We start from the raw sequence: 26,134 nt of genomic DNA, 5'->3' as shown, positions 1-26,134 counted from the left end.
CACTATTAAATGTTTTATGAATAAGATTGGAGGCGTCAAGTGTTGCTCTTTATACATCCTCAACACATGAACCAAGCCCTACTTATATGAATACAATCTCCTTTTAAAATTTCAGGCAGCTTGTTACAGTTTTAAAGTTGTTTCCTCTTGGCTGACTGCTTCTTTGTGTCTACTTAAAATGGTAACAGCTCTTTCAGAGTCCTGAACATACAGCAAATGCATATGCCTATATACTGCATTGTACATAATTTAAACCTGGACTTAAAAGACACACAAACACACAGAAATAAAATAAGCTGTATGTACTGCTATGTTACAAAATGGTATAAGACCATATGGACAGTATTGATTATTACTATCATGAAAAATCATATACATCAATAGCAACATGAATTATGCAGCCAGGAAAGAAACCACACACACATGCCAGGGAATCCCAAGATTTTCACATGTATAAAAAAAAAATATTTAAAGGGGAAAAACCTTCAGTAGAGAATGCCACTCCCCAATGGGGTCAGAATGCTGATTAACTATTGGGGTGGGAATCAAATCAAACAACTGTGATCCTGAATAGAGGACTCTCTATGCTGCAACACTATGTTGGAGGCCCCTGGCTACATTATAAAAACCTTATTCTCAAAATGCCAGCAGTAAAAACCCAGTTTATGGGCAGGGAGATGAACATGATTTTAAGAGGGGAAAACAATGACCCCCTAGGTAAAGAATTGGGACCACATCCTGGGGTGGGTGTGTGGGTGTAAGAGAGAGAGAGAGAGAGAGAGCCTACTGATTTTCACACGAGGATACTCCATAGGCCACACAATATCTAATTTCCTGTCTTTGTTTTTATTTCTCAATTTCCTAGTTTTTCCTATATAAAAACATGAAATGTATCCCTTCTGCGATTAATATGGGCAGAAACCTCCCACTGTCCCTTTCTCTTCAGCTATTATCCCATCCCATCCCCTTCATTACTGGGGCCTTTTCCGCACGAAACTAATTTTATTCTGAACTTGAACCATTTTTCACCTGTCGAAAATTTTCTTCTGGAAGAAGCAAAACCCAATTATTTCACGATCCTATCGCAAGTTTCCCTTGCATACTGGTGATGTACAGTCACCTACAAATGAGTGTGCAATTGCACAAAATCGAGTGCTTATTGGAGTGTGTGTGGAGAAAAGAAGCCCACAATTCTTGGAACTATTTATGTGTGGGAACTGTGCAAAGACGCAGCTCTAGGACGGCGAGTTGAAAACTGAAACGAAATTTAACTATCTGGGCATTCTTTAAAAGGCAGAATCATTCCAGCTTCACTCGGCATCTGATAATAACAATAAGGGACGGTTTAGACCTCAGACTTGCTAGTTATTCAGTGGCTGATTCTCTGTTGGATTCAGTGTATTGGCTGGGTTCTCTGTCTTTCTCTCTTCTTTCGCCTTACGTCTCTTCAGATACATCAGAACAGCGTCCACAGAAAACGTTATCATTGCGAGAAAGCCAAATACCTGTTAAAGTGTGAGAAGAGTCTATATAAATAAACTTCAACTGAGATTCAAAAGTATACAAGGATAGTCTGATTATCTCGTTGGTCTCAATAATAAATAATAATAATAATAATATCTTTATTGTCATTGCCCCCTTCGGGGACAACGAAATTACTTGACTGCTCCATAAAAACACGAATTAAACAATACAGTATAATACAGCAAGGGAGATTAGATGACTTTCAAAGTCTGGGCTTCCCATTCAGGGCCGAGATCACTCTGGAGAAGAAGCTGTTCTTAAGACAGCTTCGTTCTTGTCTTCATCGTCCTGTATCTCCGTCCCGACGGCAAGAGCTCGAAGAGACAGTGACTATAAAAAAGGGGGTGGGATTCTGGCCCTGATGACTCTTCCCCTGCTTGCCTCACCCCTCCTTTGCACCCTCCTTAAGTGCTTTTGCCTAGCCAGACTGTACCCTTCAACTCTGATAATGCTTGCCTAGATGAAGTATAGAGAGAGATGTGTGAGTTTCTACCAGTCTGCTGTGCAAAACATAAAGCATTCATTGCTCCATCCACTTTGGGCCACCAAAACGTCACCCAGAAAAGGATACAGTGGTGCCTCGCAAGACGAAATTAATTCGTTCCGCGAGTTTTGTCGTCTTGCGATTTTTTTCGTCTTGCGAAGCACGGTGTCGGGAAAGTTTTGGGAAAGCTTCAAAAATCACCAAAGTCTTTTAAAACCTCAAAAAAGGCTACCACACCGCGTTCTATGAGTTGCTCCTCGAAGTCAAGTCGCAACTGTATTAACGGTGTTAAGAAAAAGGAAACAAACTTGCAAGACGTTTCCCTCTTGCAAAGCAAGCCCATAGGGAAAATCGTCTTGCGAAGCAGCTCAAAAAACCCTTTCGTCTTGCGAGTTTTTTGTCTTGCGAGGCATTCGTCTTGCGAGGTACCACTGTAGAGCCCTTTCCCCATCCCTGCTATAAAACTTGCCAATGACGAATGCTGAAAGGCACTTTGCGGCTTTTGAAAAACGGAAGTGTTTGGAACTACTGCCAATAGGCAGTGCAAACTAAGAGAATGAGATGAGAGTAGGAGGCCCGGTAAGACATCCAGGAACAAAACAAGAGGAAACCGGCTAGTCCAATCCCTAATAAAAGGATCATAAATGTAGCTGGTGCCATTTTAATGGGATTTTTTTTTTTACAAGACTACCTGCAATGAAGGTAGATCTCCCACACAGTGAGCCCCAAGCAGTGGCGTAGCGTGGGGGGTGCAGGGGCCGCACCGGGCGCAACATCTGGGGGTTAGGGGGCGCGAATCCACGGGTTAGGGGGCACAAATTACTTGCCTTGCCCCGGGTGCTGACAACCCACGCTACGCCACTGGCCCCAAGTACAGTACAGGTTTCTCCCCTTAGATTCAGAGACTACATGCTTGCCCCATCTCACTGAAATTTATTAGGCCTACTAAGTCACAGTTTTGTGGCAGCGCCAGATTTGGCAATCCCTACACAGCCATGTGTTGCACTGTCTGAAGTGTGAGCTGCAGAAAAGTGTGTGGCTCTACGCTGCTGTAAAGATGTTGTGCGATTTGGAAGATCTTTTCCAAATGCAAACACTACTAACTTCCTAAAGCAGGGTACCAACCCTCCAACTCACCAGCACAGTGCATCTGCCGTATGTTGAGCTAGTCTGAAAACATTTGGGTTTGGGGTTTTTTGCTACTGCAGTGCTGCATTTCCACTTGTATTTTTTTCCTCAAGTGCTTCTGCCAGTGTACCTCCCTTCAACACATTGTTTCATTTGGTTTATTTCCTGGCTTTTCATAGTGAGGCACCTGTCAAAAGCTTTGTGCATCCTGTCTGCATTATCATCTTCTCATGAATCCTTTGCTATGATAATGGTATGCACTTTGGGGGCAAGCTTAGATTTAAAAGTGTGGTGCAGCAGTCTGGCACACAGCCAGGTGGGTGTGCACCGGTTGTGGGCTGTGGGAAATTATTAAGAAGAAGAAAGGGGAAGAAAAAGGAAAGTGCATAAGAACATCAAGGCTAAACATTTTATTTAAATGGCAAGGGGAACTAGGAGGGAATGACCTGGGAACCATCAGTAGCACTGAAGGGAAATCATGGCAATTGTAATAACTATTCTCAGAGGTCCTCGTTTTAGCGCAAGAAAACAACTGGGATCAGACATGATGTTGTGGTGCAGGCTGTACAAAACAACTAGTGGTATTCATCATTTCACACACAAAATCAAGAAGGGGTGAATTTTTCTCTAGCATCAACAAGCCCCAATCTAGACTGTAGGATGTCTGAAGAAATCCCTGCCCAAATCTTAAGTTGTCAGCCCTGGATAACATAACTCATAAAATGACCTGAGGCACTGATATTTTTCTTTTGTTACTAGATCCCCTGTAGAAAGAAAGGGTGCAGAGAGCAAGAATAACTGGTCTTTATCAAAAGGCAAGTATGTAGTGAACACCAAATTTAAAAATAACACCAAGACTACCCAGATGGACAAGATGCACAAGAGTTTTTCTTCCCAAATGGGCCAATAATCAGAGGCTTCGGGCAGAGGGGAAGCCACATGCGAGGAATGAAGCAATTTTCAATTGACTCTTAAAGTTATTCCACAGCAACTTTTTCTCTAGATCTTAACAGCCCCAGTTGCAGCAGCATCCTACTGCATTCTTTTTGCATCACCTGTGCCACATCTTCCTGTACATACAGAAGGGAAGGCCTGAAAATGCAAAACTGATTCCACACATGAGATATTGAACACAAATAATGAGGAGAAAAGTACTTACAATAGCAGCGGTTTCAGGGGGTGTGTTATCGTTGGTTGCAGCAAACACAATTGAAGCTAGCAGGAAAAAGACCGCCACTATTGAAACAATCAAGAAATCCTACAAAAGAAAAAAAAGTGAAAGGTAGCTTCAGAATTATTATTCTTTGTTTTTTTGCTCCTCTTTCCTAGCACACAATAAAAATTATAATGCATATAAATATTTCTATAGTACTACTGCACTTCTGATGCACGAAATGCCTCATCCTTTACCTTGCTGTCCCTCAAAGAAACCTGCCAAGGGAGATCACTAATATTCCCATTTTACAGATGGAAAGTGAAGTCAGGAGCTAATGACTTGCTCCGGGCAACTCAGTACATTTGTGGCTGAGTGCAATTTGAAACTGCATTCACCCGGCTCAAAGTGTGCCACTGGTATCAGTTCACCATACTTGCTTTCAAAGTAAAGCCCCTCTTGCCCTCCAACTATTTTAACTGTACAGTGGTACCTCGCAAGACGAATGCCTCGCAAGACGAAACGTCTTGTGAGTTCTTGCGAGTTTGTTTCCTTTTTCTTAAAGCCGCTAAGCTGTTAATAGCCGCTAAGCTGCTAATAGCCGTGCTTCGCAAGACAAAAAAACTGCAAGACGAAGAGACTCGCGGAACGGATTAATTTCGTCTTGCGAGGCACCACTGTAAATGCTCAACAGAATCTCTTCCACCAACTGCAAAGATAAGTACTACATAGACACCAAAACCAAGCTGAGAAAATTAGGAAGCAAAAACTTTAGTGCTGATGGTATTCATTGGAAAAATGTCAAAAGGAAGCTAGGATGTGAAAAATGTGTACTAGTGATGCATGGTAATAAAGCATACTACTAAAGCAATACTAAGATGCTTTAAATGCATCTTGAACTGGTAACTTCTGGAGATATAAAAGGCTTTTGTAAACCCATGCAAACAAAGGAACATGATACATGCTTGGCTTGTAAAGCAGAGAGTGAATAACCTCGCGGGTCGCGAAATGAAACGCCTGCTTCCCAGACCATACCCCCCACCCTCTCTAGTTTTCCTGCCCGCCTTTGGGGCTTTTGCCTGGTTGGAATGTGTCTTTGAACTGTAACAATAATGTTTCTTTGCTTGCATGAATGAAGGGTGGCGGTGTGTGCATTAGAAGCCCCTGGAATGTCGCCAACTGTGCAAAGGCCACATCAGTTGCTCCACCCACATTTGTCTCTAGCCACACCATCCGCTAACATGTAACCCCTGGAAGATTAATCCAGAAAGCGAAGTGGTCCTTGATTTGAAAAAGGACCCCCCCCCGCTACACATCTCGCCTGGGGTGCAGGTGGCACTGTAGTGTAAACCACTGAGCCTAGGGCTTGCCGATCGAAAGGTTGATGGTTCGAATCCCCATGATGGGGTGAGCTCCCATTGCTCTGTCCCAGCTCCTGCCCACCTAGCAGTTCAAAAGCACGCCAAAAAGTGCAAGTAGATAAATAGGTACCACCCTGGCGGGAAGGTAAATGGTGTTTCTGTGCACTGCTCTGGTTTCACCAGAAGTGGCTTAGTCATGCTGGCCATATGACCTGGAAAAACTGTCTGCGGACAAATGTCGGCTCCCTCAGCCAGTAAAGTGAGATGAGTGCTGCAACCCCAGAGTCGTTCTCGACTAGACTTAACTGTCAGGGGTCCTTTACCTTTACCTATCTCGCCTAGTCAACCTAGCAGCGTCATTGTTCCATAGGCAACCCCCTGGGGTGGTGGCAATAGACCCTGTAAACATAAGCTGCCATCACTGTTCCTTGTCGGACAGGTTCTATATCCTGCCCACCAGCTGACATTCTCAGTAAATTAGCATGACATGTTTAAGTTGCCAATACAAGTTTGGATTTTCCTAACTGCAACTTTTCCAGGCTCCTCCAAGCGCTGAAGCAAGGCCCTGTTGACTAATCCTGAGCATGCCTATGGCTATTAAAAATGATGATATTCATAACATATATAAAAAGCGGCTCCCTTTACCACAGTTGCTACTTTCTCCTTCCCTGTCCTCTCGTACAAAGAAGTGCAATATGTAACCAGGATCGGGATATTCAAGAGGAAGGCACTGCAGCTGACAAATTCAAAGAAGTAAAGGCCACCGCAACTGCTGCAATGTTGCACGATTTCTTCACACAAGAAGGCTAGGAAGGACAGGACCTGTTGGAGAAGAAGAAGAAGAAGAAGAAAACCACTGGCTGTTAGAACATCCCTTCGGCAGGAGAACAGTTAGCAGATTGCACGGTGTTACCACAACTCAAGCACTATGTTTATGAAAGCACTTTTAAGATCTAGAATGCTTTACAATCTTATCTCCTGCAACCTTGTGAGAAATGTTCTTTAAAAGTTCCCATTTCACAGGACTTTAGCTGAACCAGAGACATTTGAGCCACACACGCTAGCATGCTTCTTGTTTGCATTAAACCGTCCATTTCCCTGGCAACTGTAGGGGCAAACTGCAAAGTACCTCAAAGGTGCAGAAAACTAACTATGATGGCATGTGATTGCCAGCCAGTTTTGCAATGCATGTTCTTGGGAATAAGAAGCTCCACTGCATGCAATTATTGGTCTGAAGACTATTTTGTTTTTTTTAAAAAAAATTTTTATTTGGTTTTCTGCTTTTATAAAAACAAAACACACAAACACAAAACAAAAACATGTATAAAATCAGCAAATCCCCATTTCATAACCTTGTTCCCTGACTTCCCCCCACCCCCCCTCGTGCATCCCAGTTCCCAAGATTATATCAGCAAGTTGGTGTTTCTCCTCTTAACCATCTTATTCATCTTATTACCTCTTTTGTAATAAAAATTGATTTTCCTAAGTTGGACTTAAGTTCTCTTCCATCGATTTTCATTTTGTCTTAATTAAGAGTCATATTAACCAAACCTAAAAGTCTTAAGAGTTTTTAAGAATCTCCTCTTCCCTCCCTCCCATCCCCGGTTTTTGTCCCTTCCCAATAGAAATCCAAATTCGAGATTCTCAGCCTGGGTTCCTCACGTCCGAGGCTTTCAAGTCTATTTCAGTCCCTCTCCGCCTGTCTTGTTGGTAGTCCTTTATGTCAGTCGTCGAGTCTGAAAAGAGTTCTTTCACCATCAAAGTATATTCTCTTCCCACAAGGAGATTTGAAAGTAACTGCTGAAAAGTTTCCACAAAGCCTGTATCTTCAGAATCAAAGTCCAAACTGAGGCCCCAGTCATATTTCTTTATTTTAAGTTCCTGTATTCCATATTGTCCCGGGACCTCCTCCTTCTTCTTCTGTGTCTTTCGCAGACTTGTGGTAGATAAGTTCCCAGCATCTCCTTGCTTGTGTTCCACAGATGTCAGCTTTTGGTTGTTACTTCCCAAGGTTACTTCTTCTTTTTCTTGTTGTTTAGTCTCTTCCACCTCTGTAGATATTGTTTCCCATTCAGCTGTGGATTCTTTCTCATTCAGGTCCTCAATACAGAGAGCAGAGTTGCCTGTTCCCAAGGTCATAGTCACAAGTTGTTTATTCATGGCCAAGCTCTGCTCTTGTAAGGTTCCCACCAGTTGAAACATCCTTTCGATTTCCACTAGTAACTTTCCTTCCACAGCCATTGTATCCATTGTAGTTACACAGAATTCCCCCTAGAGGGAATCTGGTTACTTATTAGTCTTTTCTCCAACAGTCCTTTAACAAATTATTATTACTTTGTTTCCAACAATTTTGGCTCACTTATAACTCGTCTTAGTCCAGAGGGATCTTAGATAGCGATTTTTCCACTTTAAACCGCCCGTTTGACAGCTTTGACAGCTGTCAAACTCCGCAGCTCTTACACAGGCACAAAGGCAGGACTTTCCCGAGCCCGGGAGGGGGGGTTGTTTAAAACAAAAAGAAGGTTTCCAAAACTCCACTCTCCAGCCCAAAATTTCCTTTAGCCAAATCTTGGAAGTTAATGTCCTTTTTAACTCACCCCACCAAGGGTAGGCTCTCCAGCTTAGCTCTTATGTCGTTGCGTAGATCGTCTGCAAGGGGGGGGGTGCGGACTTCCTTTAAGCACACCCCCCGGTCGTCTCCAATTCAGGGTAAATTTTTAAAGTCCCAATCCGTCTTACTCACGGGTGATTCTTTCAGTCCCAATTTTCAAGGAAGGAAGTCAGCGCTCTCTGGTCATGGCTCGCGGCTTCGCTCCACCGAGGTAGCGATCGACTCTCAGTGCCACACCACCCCCGTATCCTCTCCGCAGCCTTTAAAAAGGCTCTTCGTGGATCAGGGGGGGCGCTTAAGGCACCCGCTGAGTCTTCAGTCCGCAGGCATTCGCGCCTGCGGTTTTTAAGGGTCCCCGCGTCGCCGGCGCGGCAAAGACCCGTCCTCGGTAGAGCCGATTCCCTCCGCAGCTCGGAGGGAATCCGCCATTTCCAGATCGCGTCAACCCGGAAGTCCCGGTCTGAAGACTATTTTGACAATATTTATAAGTCATGGGAGAATTTCTAAAATTCCCTGCTTTATCTGAAAACAAAGCAAAATGATGTTCATGTGTCTTTCCAAGAACACTTGGGTAAAGCCACACTGCTCCAGATTCTCATCATTTCCGGAAGTCAGCTGCATATGAATTCTTCCACTTATTGTCTATCTCACTGCAGTCCATTTCCTGACTGCCTCTTGCCTTCGTCTCTCGATTGCTAAGGGAACAGGGGACAATATGACTCCTGCTTTGTTTTACTTTCAGTTTTTGCGCTCTTTGTTTAAATACCAGCAATCACTGCTGCACAACAACAAAAAGAAGCACGTATAAATTGTCCAACAGCTCTGCCTCAAAACAGATTTACTGTAGGTGATTAAATCCAAGCCTACACAGAAATAACATCAATTGGTCTTGCACAATAAATGTGCAAAGTAATCTGGAATCTGGTGAAATTCTAGAATGGATCAATTCCTTCTACTTGACACGTATTTCAATGGCACAGAAGAGGGCATGAAAATATCCATATCCAATTACTACTAAGCATCAAGCTTGTAGTATCAAAGTAAGATACTCCAGCATAGAACTGAAATTTTCCCAGCCCTGATTAGTGATGCTACGACTGAAGCAACAGCAGATATTCTCAAGAAATCAATGCACATGGATGATTGCTCTCAACTGTTCTTCCTAGAATGCAAGCTTCCAATTTCTTGCTCGTTAATGTGGCTTAAAATTAGCAGCAGCAGTGACATAATTAATACACCTTTGTCCATGTAGATAGAAATGGAACTGATGAAGAAGTCTCGTGCACACGACCAATTTTATTGGTTCCAACTCTTGACAAGTTATCAGAGCTCTCCGAGTATGCATCAGTACAGATCCTTCCTCCAGCAGTATACTTGGAGGCTGCCAAAACTACCTGCCAACTGTAAGCTCAATTAAGCTTGTGAAAAGCACAGATGCTCACTACTAGGCTTTTCTAGCTAAAAACTCAGCTGTCATGTGTATTATCCACCTACCAGCTGAGCACTGCCTCACAAAGAGCCAGGGCTCAGTTGCAAGGTACAAGCTTGAAATGCAAAAGGTCAAAGCTTCAATTCCTGGTATGCCCATGTAGGGCTGGGAGAGATGCTGGTCGTACCCTGGTGAGCTGTTGTCAGTGCATGTGAATGATACGATGCAAGATAGACCAGTGGCTTGACCTCGTATGGCACAGCTTCCTATATTCCTCTCCAGTGTGCCAAGCCCATGCTTGATGTACAGTTCTCTGTAGTCAAGTTTTGGCTTTGGAAGGGCTAGAGAGAAGTACAATACCTACCAATTCCTGCTAGGAAGCACTGATACGGTCACGCATGTGTATGGTGCAGTAAATTTACTTCCTGGTGATATGCAAACAGTATTGGTTACGGGAAATGCATTTGCATGTACCACGGCTATACTGTGTGCAAAACCAATAACACTTTCATACCACCAGATAAGAAGTGATTACACCATATACAGTGTCAATGGCTTTTCCTTCCCGGTAGTATTCAATCTTGCAATTTAGAACAGAATTTCTGCTTGCAAAAGCAAAGCAGAAACCCAAGAAGTCATCAACAACCAAAGATTGTTGAGAGACAGTCCTGTTGACAGGTAGTGTCACCCAATGTAGAGTCAACATAGAATCACAGAATTGTAGAGTTGGAAAGGACCCCGAAGGTCAATGCAGGAATCTCAGCTAAAGCATCCATGGCTTAAAAACCTCGATGCAGCATCCTGTAGGGACAAAGAAATCTAGGGACAATATTACATACTCAGGAAGTTTGCACCTAGGAGCCTTGAGTGACAAACTGCCCAGTGTAACTAATTGGCCGAGTTGCTGCTAGTTAGGAAGGTGTTCTTAACACCTTTAGGAGTCGGGAGATTAGGCTGGTTAGGTGTTAATTTTAAAAAATTGCTTGGTCTATTACTGCTAGCTGGAGTTTGGTCTGCTCAGAGCATTGTGAACTGGGGGCAGTTCTGTAGTTTGGCTGCTTGGAAGTAAGGGCAACCAGAGAGGCTGTAAGTTTTAAAGGGACATACCCTGGAAGGTGGGGATGCGGGTGGCGCTGTGGGTTAAACCACAGAGCCTAGGACTTGCTGATCAGAAGGTAGGGGCAACCTAGCAGTTTGAAAGCACGTCAAAGTGCAAGTAGATAAATAGGTATCGCTCCGGCGGGAAGGTTTCCGTGTGCTGCTCTGGTTCGCCAGAAGCAACTTAGTCATGCTGGCCACATGACCCGGAAGCTGTACGCCAGCTCCCTCAGCCAATAAAGCGAGATGAGCGCGCAACCCCTGAGTTGGCCACGACTGGACCTAACGGTCAGGGGTCCCTTTACCTTTACCTTTACCTTTACAATGAAAAGTAGACATTTCAAAAGAAATGTCACTGCTTTATACAGTGTATATGTCATGGAAAACAAAGAAGACTTTTCCTTACAGTCTGTGTCCAAAGGTAGCAAATACTTTGCATTTTATGGTGAAATGACCGTGGCTTTCTAAGTGAACACAAAGCTTAAATCTGAAACCATCACAGTATTGTGGGATTATTGGTTTCTTAAGTCATTTTGATTCTGGTATCTTACTGTAATGGGAAATATTCCATTCTCTCAAATGTGATTTAAAAAACACACAAAATCTAACAGATGGGTTTCCCCTTTCAAAGTTGACTGTTGGCTTTCATTTATTTACCTTGTAAATCCTCACATTTGGGAAATGACCTCCATCTACCAATTTCCTCAAAAAGGCAGCTATATTGAGACCATGCAAGTTTATTTAATATTGAAGCCACAGAAAGAGGGACATGCAGACACCACGGCTGTGTGACGGCAAATGCACTAAGCCAGTGTTTCCCAACCGGTGTTCCGCGGCACACTAGTGTGCCGCGAGACGTTGCCTGGTGTGCCGTGGGAGGGAGGCGGGCGAGGCGAGAGGCGAGAGGATCGGGCGCGGCGGAGGCCAGCCCCGCGCTTGGAGAGGACGCAGCAGCCGTCGCCAAACCCGATCCTCCTCCTCCTGCTCCGCCGCCGTCCTCTGGCTCTCGGCCGGGAGGAGCCTGCGGCGACGGGGCGGGCGCCGAAGTTGGCAGAAGTTGGCGCGCCTCCTCGGCAGCGCCTTCGTCCTCCTCCTCCTGCCTCTGCTCTCCTCCGGCGGCGGGGGCGCGCCGCCGCCGGATCCGCGCGCAGCCTCTCGCCTCTGCCTCTCGCCGCGCCGGCCCAGCCAGTCAGCCAGCCGAGGGCGGGCGCGCTCTCGCTCCTCGCTCGCTCTTTCCGTGGCCGTGCCCGGCGCCAGCCCCGCGGGAAGACGCTGCGACAGGCGGCCTGTGTCGCGAGGGGCGGAGCCCAGGGGAAAGGACCGCCCAGCAGGCGCGGCTGAGGCGCGCATGCGTGGCTGGGGGGGGGTGCGCGCCCTCTGCTCTCTGCCTCTCTCCCCCTCCCCCCTCTGGACCCCGCGCGCGAGGCTCTCCGGGGGCGGGAAAAGGGTTTCCCTCAGGCGGAAGGCCCCGTGGGAGCCGGGAGGGGGGCAGCCGCTGCTCTGGCTCACCCCCGCCCCGAACCGGCTCTTCCTTTCGGTTCTGGCGGGGAGCGCGCTCTCCCCCCCCCTTGCGCTCCGCTTTCCCCTCAGAAGAGCCCCCTGCTCCCCGTAATCGAGGGTGATCGTGCCCAGGGGCTCGCCAGATCCCCCTCCGGACGTCTCTTAGTCCCCACACGATCCCAGGAGCGCGACGTGGAAGTGTGTGGACACCCGCAAAGGTCAGGGATGCTTCTCAAACCGCCAAGAGGCAAAGCCAACGTCCCTCTCACCTGGCCCAGGAGTCCCAGATGCGCCAGTTCTCAACAACAAATGCATCGAACAGGGTGTGCAACCCAAGTGAATCACTATTTTAAGCCATTGGGGGGGGGGGAGATGCAACCCATTCTTAAATCTTTCCTACTGAAAATGACCTAAAAGTGTTACATTTGGACGGATCACCCCCATAACTAATGTTGCATCATCTCACTATTTGCAGCAAGCATATACATTCTTTTCCACGGTTAACTTTTGTATACCTCAGAGCACCAAAGTTTATTTCCTAATTGCTTACTGATCTGCTGGTGAAGCAAGTTTTCTCTTGACTCCCCTTTGAACCATCAACATATCCTTTAACATCCTTTTGACACTAATCAATAAGTTACATTTTTTTATCTTTTTTATTTAGCTATAAATGCCAGGCCATCTCTTTTCTCTGCCTGGAGAGGAACAGATAGCTCTTGCCAGAGGTCAGATGTGATGGACTTGAGAGGATTCCCTGCTTTCCACCATTCTGTCTGTCTTGACTGCCCCCCCCCCCTGTTTCTTTTTCAACTTTCTCTCCAGACTTCCCCTATCAGCATAAAATTAGGCAGAAGAAGCTTGGTTCCCTACCCCTGATCCAGTGCAGGGGGGGGGGGGGACGACAAGCAGTTGTAGACAACCTTATTTTAAAAGTTCTCTTCATGTAACTTTAGTACAATTACATCCTCTGTATATCATTTATATCAGAAGTGGGGAGATGATAAATTATGCTGTACCATGCAGCACTAGGGACGCGGGTGGCGCTGTGGGTAAAACCTCAGCACCTAGGGGTTGCCGATCGCATGGTTGGCGGTTCGAATCCCCGCGGCGGGGCAAGCTCCAGTCGTTCAGTCCCAGCTTCTGCCAACCTAGCAGTTCGAAAGCACCCTTATGTGCAAGTAGATAAATAGGGACCGTTTCCGTGTGCTGCGCTGCTGCTGGCTCACCAGAGCAGCTTCGTCACGCTGGCCACGTGACTCGGCCGGGAGGAGCCTGCGGCGACGGGGCGGGCGCAGAAGTTGGCGCGCCTCCTCGGCAGCGCCTTCGTCCTCCTCCTCCTGCCTCTGCTCTCCTCCGGCGGCGGGGGCGCGCCGCCCTCCCCGGCCGGGGGGCTCGGCGGGGCCCGCGGGGAAGGAGGCCATGTTCGCGGCGCGCGGGATCGCGGCCCCCCTCGCCCGCCTCCGGCCCGCTCCCCTCCCCCTGCGCGCTGCCCTAGCCGTGCCGGTCTCCTCCCCCTGCGCCGCCGTCCCCTTTCCACATCCTAGGAGCCGCGGTCCGCCTACCGCCCCCGGGCCGCGGCGCGGCTCCCAGCCCGGGCTGGCCTCCGCCTCCTGGGACGCGCGCCCACCCCCGCGGCCCCCCAAACTTCGGAGCAACTCTCCAGACGCTTCTCCCCCGCCTCAGTCTCCCTCCTTTCCACTTCTCTTCCCCCCTTCCTTCCCTCTTTCTTTCTCTTTCTCTCCCACCCGCCTTTCCTTCTATTAACTTTCCTTTCCCCTCCCTTCGTCCTTCCTACTTTTACTCCTGGGTTCCTCCCCCCTTTGCGCAGCCACAAATCAATCTCTCTCTCTTTTTTCCCCTCTCTCTCTTCTTTGCTCAGACGCAAAAAAGCGCCGCTTTTTGGAAATCCGGACTGCTGTCCCCGCTGAAACGATACTTTAAAAAAGGAAGAACCCACTGGCTCTTATTTCTGTTTAAAGCAGTAGATCCCGAACTCTTTTGGCCCACTGCCCCCTTGGTTCCACATCCCCCAGTGTCCCCTATGCTTACTCTATAGAAAGCATTACAGGGGTTAACGCGGCTCACTAAGGAAGATATTAATAGAATTCTGCATTTGGGGGGAGACCCTAACAGTCATCTACCATTACCTTCTATGCTGTTACTTTTTTTTTTTTTTTTTTTTTACATAAGTAAAAAGTGACCTTTCCCCATCTGGCATGGTGGTGTGCCTCGAGATTTTTTTCATGAAACAAGTGTGCCTTTGCCCAAAAAAGGTTGGGAAACACTGCACTAAGCAAGACCAGGAAGCAGGGGTGTGGGGTGGGAGGAAAAAAGAGATGCATTGTGTAAGCCGATTAGTTAGAAAACACCAGAATGTACTGGTCTCTTAAATTGCCTAATAACCACATTGCAAAATGAACCACATGCCAACACTATTTATCTACAAACAATTGCTGGTGGACAAAACAGGGCAGCAAAGAGTCACCAGCAACCAATTGTTCAGAAGCCAACAAACCAAATTCAAGTTATGAACGCTGCACAGAGCTGAAGAAGCAGTTCAGAATTTTAGGCACCAGAACCACATTTTTAGGAGGCAAGTAGGTCAGGCACTTAGCATATTTCTACACTGGGGGACAAGGATGGGCTGCATTTGCCCTGTACATAAAAGGGTTTATGTTAGTATATTTAGGGTGGGGAACCTCAACAGAAAAGGGTCACAGCTTTCTTCAGAGCTCCTGAAATGTTAACGTATGGTATTAACAGGTAAAACAACTAGCTTCTTCATCACAAAAGCAACCAGGACTCAACCAAAAACTCTACTATTGTGTCAAACAAGCCCGCTTATCACTTGAGAGCTACAAACTCAGGAGAGACGTCTGGCTTGCGGAACAAGTCACTTGGAGGAATATTCCTAGAATAGGAATTGGATTTGCCTGGCTTTGGGGTGCATGGGAACTTGGTGTTTTGAAATTTAAAAGAAGTGTCCTTTCAGACACACCTGAAATCCCCAGAGCTGGAAACTCTCATTTGTACCGCACTGTGTAGCCTAGTGCTTCATGACAACTGCGAACTTCCCAGATGATATCCAATCCCTACCTTCCCAGCTATGGTCTCAAGAGTGGGGTCTTGCTGCACAGGAACATAATCATGTGGTAGAGTAATAGCCTTCCTATTATTTCCAATATTCACTTATGGAAGCCTTCTAATCCAGCCTGATTTCAGAACAGGATCAGTCTTCGTTGACCTGCCAGATTACCCTTATTAGAAGGCGACTGATGGGGAACACTTCTTTATCCTCCAGTGGCTTTTGATACCATTGACCCTGGTATCTTACCGAACCAGCTTCTTGATCAGGCATAGGCAAACTCTGGCCCTCCAGATGTTTGGGACTACAATTCCCATCATCCCTAACCACTGGTCCTGTTAGATAGGGATGGCGGGAGTTGTAGTCCCAAACATCTGGAGGGCCAGAGTTTGTCTATGCCTGTTCTAGATCTATCACTGTGACCAGAGGCCCAAGTGGCCATGGTGACTAAAATCGTCTTCCATCAGCTTCAGCTGGTGGGATAACCTGGCACCAGTGGCCCAAGCACTGGTTACCAGTTGGGATTGCTCAGTCAGTAGAGCATGCGTCTCTTAATCCTGCGTTGCACAGGGTTGGGCCAGATTACCCTTGCGGTCCCTTCCAACACTAGAATTCTATGAAGACTAGATTACTGTAACATACTCTGTGTGGAGCTGCCCTTAAAAGTAGGTTTCGAAGCTGCAGGAACTGCAAAACACAGTAGATGAGGAGGGCTATCTTAATGCAAGCATGCATTATCACTTCTGAAAGAACTGCACCAGCTGCCAATTTATCACCAAGCCAAAGTATGAGGTTCTTTTGTTTAAAGCCGTAAACAATTTGGGAGCTGGATATTTGAAAGAACAACTTCTCCTATACAGACCTGTTCTTATTGATTTACAAAACATACTTAACATATCACGATTTTGGGGTGGGGAGAATATTAGAGCAGTTCACAACAATTATATATACAATAAAAACCACATAAAACTATTGTTGCAGATTACCAGCTAGCTATTACAGAATTATTATTATTTCCTTAATTGATGGTGGTATTAAAAAGTTTTCATCAAATATTTAAAGATGAATGCAGAAGATGTGTACTTAATCTCTCCTGGAACAGCATTCCACACAAATATGCTAAGATCTCTGCATGAGGCCCTCTTGGTAGAAAACCCTGGGGAGGAACTGTTCCACTTTGGTGCACCCAGCCTTTGTTGGATCACCTCCCCTCTAAAATAAAAGCATTTTGATGTGCTTTTGATGATTGCTAAAGACCCTTCTGTTCACACAGGTATTTGCAGGCTGTGTTAATAATCGGGCTGTGTAGTATCTGGGTGGTCTGCTGTAGATTGTAGTGGTTCAATTAAGGCTGGTATCAAAATGTTTTAAATTCATAGAATCTTAGAACCTTCTGGCGGTTCCCTCGCTGCGAGAAGCCAAGTTACAGGGATCCAGGCAGAGGGCCTTCTTGGTAGTTGCACCTGCCCTGTGGAACGCCCTCCCACCAGATGTCAAAGAGAAAAACAACTACCAGACTTTTAGAAGACATCTGAACGCAGCCGTGTTTAGTGAAGCTTTTAGTGTTTGACGGACTATTGTATTTTAATATTTTGTTGGAAGCCGCCCAGAGTGGCTAGAGAAACCCAGCCAGATGGGTGGGGTATAAATAATAAATTATTATTATTAAATTTGAGGGTCATCTAGTTCAGTGTTTTTCAACCTTTTTGGGGCAAAGGCACACTTGTTTCATGAAAAAAATCATGAGGCACACCACCATTAGAAAATGTTAAAAAATTTAACTCTGTGCCTATATTGACTATATATAAAGTAATTCTCTTGAATAGGAATCAAATAAACACAAATCAAATAAACACAAACACTTAACATCAGTGGTGGATTCAAAAATTTTAGTAGCCAGTTCCGACATTCAAGCATGGTTTAATATTTTTTTCTTTAATGGCAAACAAAAACGTCGCGGACCGTTCTCTGCTCAGCGGGGATCGATCCGCTGATCCCCGCTGAGCTGGCGGATGACAGCTCCGTCTCCGCACTATGTGCGGAGAGGGAGATGTCAGAGCCCCGCTGCTACCTATGGGGAATCGGATGAGAGCAGACCGCCTGTCCGCTCTCATCTGATCCCCACCCAGGACGGATGGAAAATAGGGTGGACACAGTCCGGCGCCTGCCTAGTGGGCGAAAATGTGACATTATTTTTTTAAAAAATCTTTCGAATTTTTCAATTTTTCCCACGGCACACCAGGCAACATCTCGCGGCACACTAGTGTGCCGCGGAACAGTGGTTGAAAAACACTGATCTAGTTCAATGTCCTGAAATGCAGTGATCTTTTGCCCAACATGAGGCTTGAAGCCACGACCCAGTGATTAATAGTCTCATGTTCTACTGACTAAGCTATATCTATATAAAATACAGAAATTACTGTGCTGGCCTGGAGTTGAAGCACAATGCATTTCCCGTGTCAAAAAGTGTATCAAGTGATGAGGAAATCTGCTTTACTTGTATCAGAAGTGCTGCCTTGAAAAGAAACATCTAGATCACTCCCAACTTAGATACTAATTTTAATAAAGACAAAAACTAAGTAGCAACTTCCAAAGGGTTTAGCCATATTAGTCGGTAGCCATGAAAACAATGTAGAGATTTGTGGCAATTTAAAGGCTAATGGATTCATTATAGCATAAAAGTCTGTAGAACAGAGAGGACTTCATTAGATACAAGAGGTGTTATCTTTAGTTGGCAGATGCATTAGGCTGCTTATGTGCATATATAATATAATATATAATATATATGGGGGGGAACAATGTACAGTCGTACCTTGGTTGTCGAACGCCCCAGAACTCATACATTTCAGCTCCTGAACAATCGAAAACCGGAAGTGAGTGTTTCGAACGATTTTTGGAAGCCAAACGTCCAGCGCGGCTTCCCATTGGCTGGATGCTCCTGCAGTCAATCGGAAGCTGCGTCTTGGTTTTCAAACAGTTCCAGAAGTCGAACAGACTCCCAAAACACATTCTGTTCAAGAACCAAGGTACGACTGAATATGTGTGTGTTATACCTGCCATCTGATGAAAACAGTTCCTGCATCTGATGAAGTGGATGGACTCACTCTAGTCCACAGAAGCTTATGCCATCATAAATGAGCCTTCAAGGTGCCACAAGGCTATGCTGCACATAGGAAGAGTAGCAATTAAGAAGTCAAGCACTAGTGCGGGAACAAAAAAAAAAATTCATTGTGGCTTTCATACAGACCACGCTACATGTCTACCAGACATTTTAGGTGGGGAAATGCATGCTAGTGGGGAGGGCTCTAAAGATCTCCCAGGCTTCCATGCTGTGCTTTGAACAGAATACCACTCTCTGAGATTCAGCTAGGGACGGAACAAGCAATCCTAAGCAGGCAAATATGTCAAGGGGCTGCTTTGCCCCCGTATCCCCTGTGTAAATTAAGCTGCAGCCTAACTGCTTCTGGTGAGGGTGTATTCATTGGGGAGGGGGCAGTGTCAAACTTCATTTCCTGCCCTTCCACTGACTCCTATGGGGCGAATATAGTTATACCTGCATTCCTGAGATCTGTGTGTAATGGGTTAGGATGCAGCAGAACTTTGCTTATCCCTCTCCCTGCCCACAATATGCCAATTCCCTGACTCTTGATATACACCTTATTGCTCTCTACACACAACATATCTTCAACTGGTTTAACTTTATTATTGAGGTCAGCTTGGCCAGGGCAGGGGGGAACAGACGGGCACCATATCCTAACCTCTCCAGCCACCATATATGGGGGGTTACAATTCCTCTGCAAGGCTGCAGCCCCGCATTAGCTTATGTAAGAGTACAGGTGAAACTCGGAAAATTAGAATATTGTGGAAAAGGTCATTTATTTCAGTAATTCAACTTAAAAGGTGAAACTAATATATGAGATAGACTCATGACATGCAAAGCGAGATATGTCAAGCTTTTATTTGTCATAATTGTGATGATCATGACGTACAGCTGATGAAAACCCCAAATTAACAATCTCAGAAAATTAGAATATTAAATGAAAGCAGCAAAACAAGGACTGCAAATAGAGCAATATTGGACCTCTGAGAAGTAGAAGCATGCATATGTACTCAATACTTGGTTTGGGCCCCTTTTGCATCAATTACTGCCTCAATGCGGCGTGGCATGGATGCTATCAGCCTGTGGCACTGCTGAGGTATTACGGAAGACATGGCTCCCCAAATCTCATATGTTAGTTTCACCTTTTAAGTTGAATTACTGAAATAAATGAACTTTTCCATGATATTCTAATTTTCCAAGTTTCACCTGTAATTCAGCTCAGTGGGACCTACCTCTGGTTAGCCAATTAGAGCTGTGCTCTGTAATACTATTGTTTGATATGTAAGCCAGGCATAGGCAAACTCTGGCCCTCCAGATGTTTGGGATTACAATTCCCATCATACCTAGCTAACAAGACCAGTGGTTAGGGATGATGGGAATTGTAGTCCCAAACACTTGGAGGGCCGGAGTTTGCCTATGCCTGATGTAAGCTATTTCTAGAATCACTTTATTATAGAAGTACCATGAAAAATGTAAGAGACACACACAATGGACATAATACTCCCATATTTGGGGGAGGTTTTTTTTGCTGTGATCCTACTGTATGTGCATTCAGTTACAAATGCAGTGCAAACAAAGGGAACTTAAGTCAAAATGCAATTTTGAATCCACCTGCCTAGAAGGATATAAGCTTCAGTTCCCACACATTTTAAACTGTGTTATAGATATTCACACTTGCACACCAAGGAGCATGAGAACTAAGGGCTTCTGGTAAGGAAAGAACATACTGTATGTTAGAAGACCTGCTTTGCATGCAGAAAACCCCCAGGTTCATCCGTGGTATTTCCAAGTGGGGCTAGACAAAACACTTCTGAATCCCTTCAGAGCCACTATCGATCAGTAAAGAACAATGAGAGACATACCAAGCCAGAGCAATAGGCCCAAAGCAGTTTCTTCTGCTCTTAAAAAGCCCCAAATTAAGCCACCTGCGTTTAGATGACAAATATAACATCTGCTCATACAGCCGTGTTTCCCTCATTATCAAATCAACAACACACGTACAAGGGAACCCTATATGAAAGGTGCCCAGGCTAACTCAGTTGGTTAGAGCATGGTGCTGATAAAGCCAAGGTTGCAGGTTTGATTCCTGTATGGAACAGCTGCATATTCCTGCACTGCAGGCAGTTGGAATAGATGATCCTCAGGGTTCCTTCCAACCCTACAATTCTATGACTCTGTGATTCTACTGCTGCTGAAGTTGGTAGAGCATGAGACTCTTAACCTAACAGATGTGAGTTCAACCCACGTTGGGCAAAGGATTCCTGCATTGAAGGGGGTTGGGTTAGATAGCCCTTGGGATCCCTACCAACACTATGATTCTATGACCCTATAGATGTGTGTTTGTATGAAAGGTGCCACACTCTTCCCTGGTCATAGTCAGTGGGGCAGCTGCCCTCCCCAAATCAATAAATAAAAATACTTAACTGACCAATCACATCACAGCTCTGTTCTGTTCCCCCTAACATAAATCCAGGCTGTGCCCATGCATCCCATTCCCCAGCCCCGTGCCCCAATAGGAGAGTTTGCCCAGTGTTTCTCAAACCTGGGTGTTGTTGGACTACAATTCCCATCATCCCTAGCTAGCAGGTCCAGCAGCCCGCGATGATGAGAGTTGTAGTCCAACGATGCTGGGAGGACACCCCCCCCCATTTTGAAAAACACTGGGCAAACTTGTTGTTGGACTACAACTCCCATCATCCCTAGCTAGCGGGCCCAGCGGCCAGGGATGATGGAAGTTTTAGTCCAACGACAGCGGGAGGACTCCCCCTTTAAGAAACACCGGGCAAACTTGTTGCACTACAACTCCCATCATCCCTAGCTAGCTGGTCCAGCGTTAAGGGATGATGGGAATTGTAGTCCAACAACGACAGAAGGACCCCCCCCCTTTGAGAAACCCTTCTTGTTGCACTACAACGCCCATCATCCCTAGCTAGCGGGCCCAGCGGCCGGGGATGATGGGAGTTGTAGTCCAACGACAGCCAGCGCCCCGAGCTGAGCAACAATGGCCTGAGCGTTTGCTGGTTCCCCTTCCAAGCACGCCCCGAGGACCCTAAAATTCTGGCAGCGAGCGAGCCAAGGGCGGAGCTCGGAGGACGCCAAGCGCCAGGGCCGTTCTCCCTTCCTCGTCCGAGGCGAAGAAAGCGGCACCTGCTGCTGCTGCTGCAGCGCCGCCATGAGGCCGGGCGGACTCTCCTCTCGGCTCCGCCGCAAGACCCGAGCTTAGGAGGCGGGCTGAGAGGCCGGCTAGTATTCCCGAAGCCCCTCACGGAGGCTGCTGTGGGCCTGGCCGTGCTCGGCTCCCTCCCTTTCCCCAGCGTGTTGTGTGTGTTTAATCCCCGCCCTCCCTCCCTCAGCCTCGGCTAGGCGGGAAAGAAGCCCTGGCTGAGGGGAAAGGGAAGAGGAGGGCCGCCATCCCGCCCTCCCTCACGCCGACTCACCAGCTGCGAGGCCTTCAGCGCCAGCCGCCGCGCTCCCAAGTTGTCGGCGGTGCAGCCGTTGCAGCGGGGGCCCTTCCCCGGCGGCTGCTCGGCGGGGACGGTGGTGTCGGCGTAGACCGGCGCCCCGTTCTCCATGGCCGCGAAGGGAGTAGGCCCTGCGAGGAAAACGAAAGGAAAAGGCGGCCTCCGCTTCAGCTTCAGGGGGAGTTGTCCCCAGACAGGGCCGGGCGCCAAGGCCTCGAGGAAGGAGGAGGAGGAGGGCCGTCGAAATTTCCCCGCCTTTTTTCTTCTCCTCTCGCGGAAGGAGGTGAATCCGGTCGCCTATCAGGAGAAACGGGGCCTTTGCCTCAGACCCGGCGGCCAAATTCACCTCACGCCGTTTCACCTTCTTCATTTATTGCCCAGAAGCATTGAGGAGCAGGCTCCAAGCGCCGCCCTCTTGCCGTTGGCAAGCCCTCCCTGCATGCCGAATAAATTGGCTTTTTTTTTCTTTCCTAAGAGACGAACCCGCCAAATAAGTTGAATTATTAGCATAAAACTGCAAAGCCCAGCTGCCGCATAATAGGCAGCTTTTTTTAGTTCCTCTGAACTCTTCATCGGGCTGGATGTTAAGCAAAGGGAGGGGGGGAGAGAGAAAAAGGCTGGATTTTGGTATTAAGGCCATTATAGCTATTTTGGTCAAAAAATCATTTTTGTTGCTTAGTCTTAGAAGGGGTGTGGCTTGTGTTCAAGAAGCCCCACACTTAAGAATTCTCCCACTACATTTATTGCTTGTAATTCACAGTTTCCAGCCCACACTGACCCCCAGAGCAAAGATATTTTTAAAATGGATAGAGCAGGTTATGTAAGTAATGACAAAGTGTGTTTCAGGACAGACGGTTTGCACCGCTAAAAAAACAGGGTGCTGTTAATAATAATAATAATAATAATAATAATAATAATAATAATATTTATTTATACATACATACATACATACATACCCCGCCCATCTGGCTGGGTTTCCCCAGCCACTCTGGGTGGCTCCCAGCCGAAAATTAAAAGCACAGTAAAAGATCGAACATTAAAACCGTCTGAAGAGGTTTGAGCCCCTGCATTTGGCAAAATTGAGCTCTATCCCCACAGTACCCACAAAAGAAAGTTAAGCAGCAAATGTCTCCAATGAAACGGCAACAATTCTATATTTCCAGCCTCTATCATAACTGATGCCTGATACTGACATTGCAGTTTAACATGACTCTTCCTCTTTCCATTTCATAGAAACGTTGAATCTGAAAGGATCCTGAGGGCCATCTAGTCCAACCCCCTTGCAGTGCAGGAACCTTTATGCCCAATGTGTGGCTCGAACCCAAGACCCTGAGATTAGGAGTCTCTTTAAGGGACCCCCTCAGGCAATGGCTATTTCTGCCAGTGTAGCTAAACATCATGCACAGAAAACCTGGGTGGGAAGCCTGGGCCCTCCATATGTTGTGATTTCCAACTCCCATAATCATTCTGGAACATTTGACCATTCTAGTTGAGGCTGACAGGGTGAGAAAGTCCAATAACCAGTGTTTCCCCCTCCTGCTTTAAGAGGTGGCACAGATGTTAAAGAGGGTAAGGGCTCCAAATGACCTGTTTATTGTGTGTACTTCTGTGCAATAGAGTGTTGAATTCTTGGAGCTGGCAGGTTCGGATTTTAGTTCTACTGTTTCACCTTGGGCAAAGTGCTCTTGCACTTACTCAAACCAAAAGCCTCATTAATTTTAATGTGATTAACTTTCAGGTAAATATGTGCAGAACTGTAGTACTAGAAGATTAGTGTCATGCATCACAAAGCTACGGGGATCAATGCATCCTTCCAACTCTCACAATCATATTTGAATCCTGAAAACATGTTACAGGAAACCTAATGTACATTATTTGACCTTTACTATTTTTTTCTCTAAGCCTACTCAAAAGTGTGCTACCTCCCCCTTGTGGACATCCATATGAAGTACCAACACATTTTCTTTCCATATTTTAATGTATGTCAATTGATACCCTAGGGCAGGGGTTGTCAACCTGGTCCCTACCGCCCACTAGTGGGTGTTTCAGGATTCTAGGTGGGCGGTAGGGGGTTCTACGGCACAAGCTGAATCGTCCTTCCATCGAGCACTGGTGGGCGGTAAGGAAATGTTACCATCAAGAAAAATGCATTAGTGGGCAGTAGGTATAAAAAGATTGAGTACCCCTGCCCTAAGGGGTATGGGGCACCAGGCCAAAATGTACAAGAGAAGACTGAACTTGTACATAAAGACAGTAAAGCAAGTGGTAACACCTTCCTCATAGTTATCTCTCATACTATCTGACCAGCTCATTTTTGTGTGGAAGTTGTTGCAACATTGGGTCAAAATGGAAATCCGCAGGATGTTTAAGAAATAAATGCAGAAACTTGCTGCAAACAGAGGAAACGTTTGTTTACCTCCCCCCCATGAGTGGGGGAATGTGTGTGCATGAGTTTTCTCCAGCCTCAATACTAGGTGAGAAACTCTTGTTTAGCATTATTTTAAATTTACATTTAAATAATAAAGCTTCCCTTTCTTGATAGGGTGTAGTGTAAACAAGGAGATGACAAGTGTGTGAGAGAAGAATAAAATATTAAGTCATTATATCTGCCAGAGAGCTCAAATTAATTTTAGAATCATTACATGATTTAGGAATGTAAACTAATGACTAAGGCTGTAATCTTATACCTTAGCAGTGGGCCTCCAGCCCATGGGTCTAATTAAGTCTGCCAGCCCATTTCCACCAAACCACACTAGCTGCCTTACATTTAATGCCATATATGATGATAGCAATGAGACAGGGAAAGATGCAGCTGGACCAAAATTTCAGGCACAGATGATCCGCAGTGGCTACAAAGCCCTGTGCAAAGCATATTGTCAGGTCTTGTGGAGCTCCATGCACAGTGCTTTGCGAGACTCAACAACTTGCAGGCTGTACCTTTGCCTGCATGGCTTGATTTCAAACCATGAACAGTAATTGGGCACTGCAGGTATTTCTAAGAAAATGCCATTCTGAGTACAGAATATGCTTTGGGGAAAATTCCAGTAGTTAAAAGAAATACTAATTTAGATGTTATTTGTCAAGTGCAATTTCTGTTACTAAGTAATATGTTACACTGTTTCTGAATTTATGTATATATTTATGCAACAACTATGGTTTAATGCAAATTATTAGTGTGCCAGTTCATGGTGCTCAAAAACTCCCAGGGTAATATTTCCCACTCCTCCTCCTGCTGTGCTATAGACAAAACAAGTCTGGCTCATGTCATCCAAACCCAAGCTAGTTTGTTTTCCCCAAATAAATCATGAGCAGCAAGCTAATAACAAACCTTGTTTACTTCTCATGACTTCTTGGGGGGAAACAGAACTCAAGCCCACGATCAGACATGTCAGACCCTGGCTTGTTTCGTCCACAGTGCAGCAGGAGAAAGGGACGAGTTATGGGAATTTCTGAGCGGTGTGGACGTTAAGCTATGGTTTAATGTTATGCACAAAAGGTTGGAAGGGAGTTTCGTGTCAGTACATCAATAAGGGGGGGGGGGCCACTTGTATGTTTTTCACCTTGCAAAATATAGACCTAAATTTTCCTGTACTTTTTCTACAGTGCAAGACGCTAATGATAACGAGTAAAAAAACACTGAATGCAACAGTTAAGACTCCAGCCTACCTGAAAAGATGCTTCTGCCATTATATCTCACTGTGATCTTTGATTCTGAACTATTTGACACAAACCAGGTGCAAAATTCAAATGAAGAGGGAATGGATAATGACATTTTCAGTGATGGTTCCACAATTATATTTTCCCCTGGTAACTCCACAATCATCTCTTCCCCTGGTAGCTCCACAATCATCTCTTTCTCTGGAAGGCAGATAGAGCACATTCTAAAACTATGCTAGGCTTGACCAGCACTTAGTGTAGACAATTAAGCTTAATATATTTTACATTTGTATGCTACCCGTTTTTTTACTCATTTCATGATGTTGCTATCTGCGTCATGCTCCCTCACATTTCCTCCCCTCCAGCTTCTTGTGTAAGATTGGTAGCTGACAAAGTAAAAGTGCTTCTGGCACCTTTTTGTCCTTTCAAAGCTTTTATTGCTATTAAAAAGCACTTTACACCAGCAGAGAGAAATTTATCTGCCTATACTTTTGTTTGCAAGAGGGATACTTTCTTTTGAACTCCACAGTGTGTAATATATAT

The 26,134-nt window shown here is 45.8% G+C and overlaps 1 protein-coding gene across 1 annotated transcript; it reads right to left on the bottom strand.

The window, feature by feature from the left end:
• On the bottom strand, nt 1-25,792 carry CMTM6 (CKLF like MARVEL transmembrane domain containing 6). The gene is made up of 5 exons (XM_081164939.1): nt 25,601-25,792; nt 21,911-22,065; nt 6,296-6,472; nt 4,296-4,394; nt 1-1,505 (listed from the first exon to the last, which is right to left on the bottom strand). Exons 1-5 carry the CDS (start codon nt 25,782-25,784, stop codon nt 1,362-1,364), a joined length of 759 nt encoding a protein of 252 aa, XP_081021065.1. The 5' UTR covers nt 25,785-25,792; the 3' UTR covers nt 1-1,361.
• Between the last annotated feature and the right edge of the window lie 342 nt (nt 25,793-26,134).

This window comes from Podarcis bocagei (genome assembly GCF_964188305.1).
Source record: "Podarcis bocagei genome assembly, chromosome: 12".
Taxonomy (NCBI): Eukaryota; Metazoa; Chordata; class Lepidosauria; order Squamata; family Lacertidae; genus Podarcis; species Podarcis bocagei.
Note: the sequence above shows the minus strand (reverse complement) of the source record. Positions and strands in the feature narration are given on the sequence as shown.

Excerpts from the sequence above, each read along its gene's own strand:
- CMTM6 (XM_081164939.1), bottom strand. The coding sequence starts at position 25,784 with ATGATTGTGGAGCTACCAGGGGAAGAGATGATTGTGGAGTTACCAGGG. Across the intron at positions 22,066-25,600 it reads TGGCAGAAGCATCTTTTCAG|GGCCTACTCCCTTCGCGGCC; the intron begins GTAGGCTGGAGT and ends TTTTCCTCGCAG. Across the intron at positions 1,506-4,295 it reads CCCCTGAAACCGCTGCTATT|GTATTTGGCTTTCTCGCAAT; the intron begins GTAAGTACTTTT and ends ACACTTTAACAG.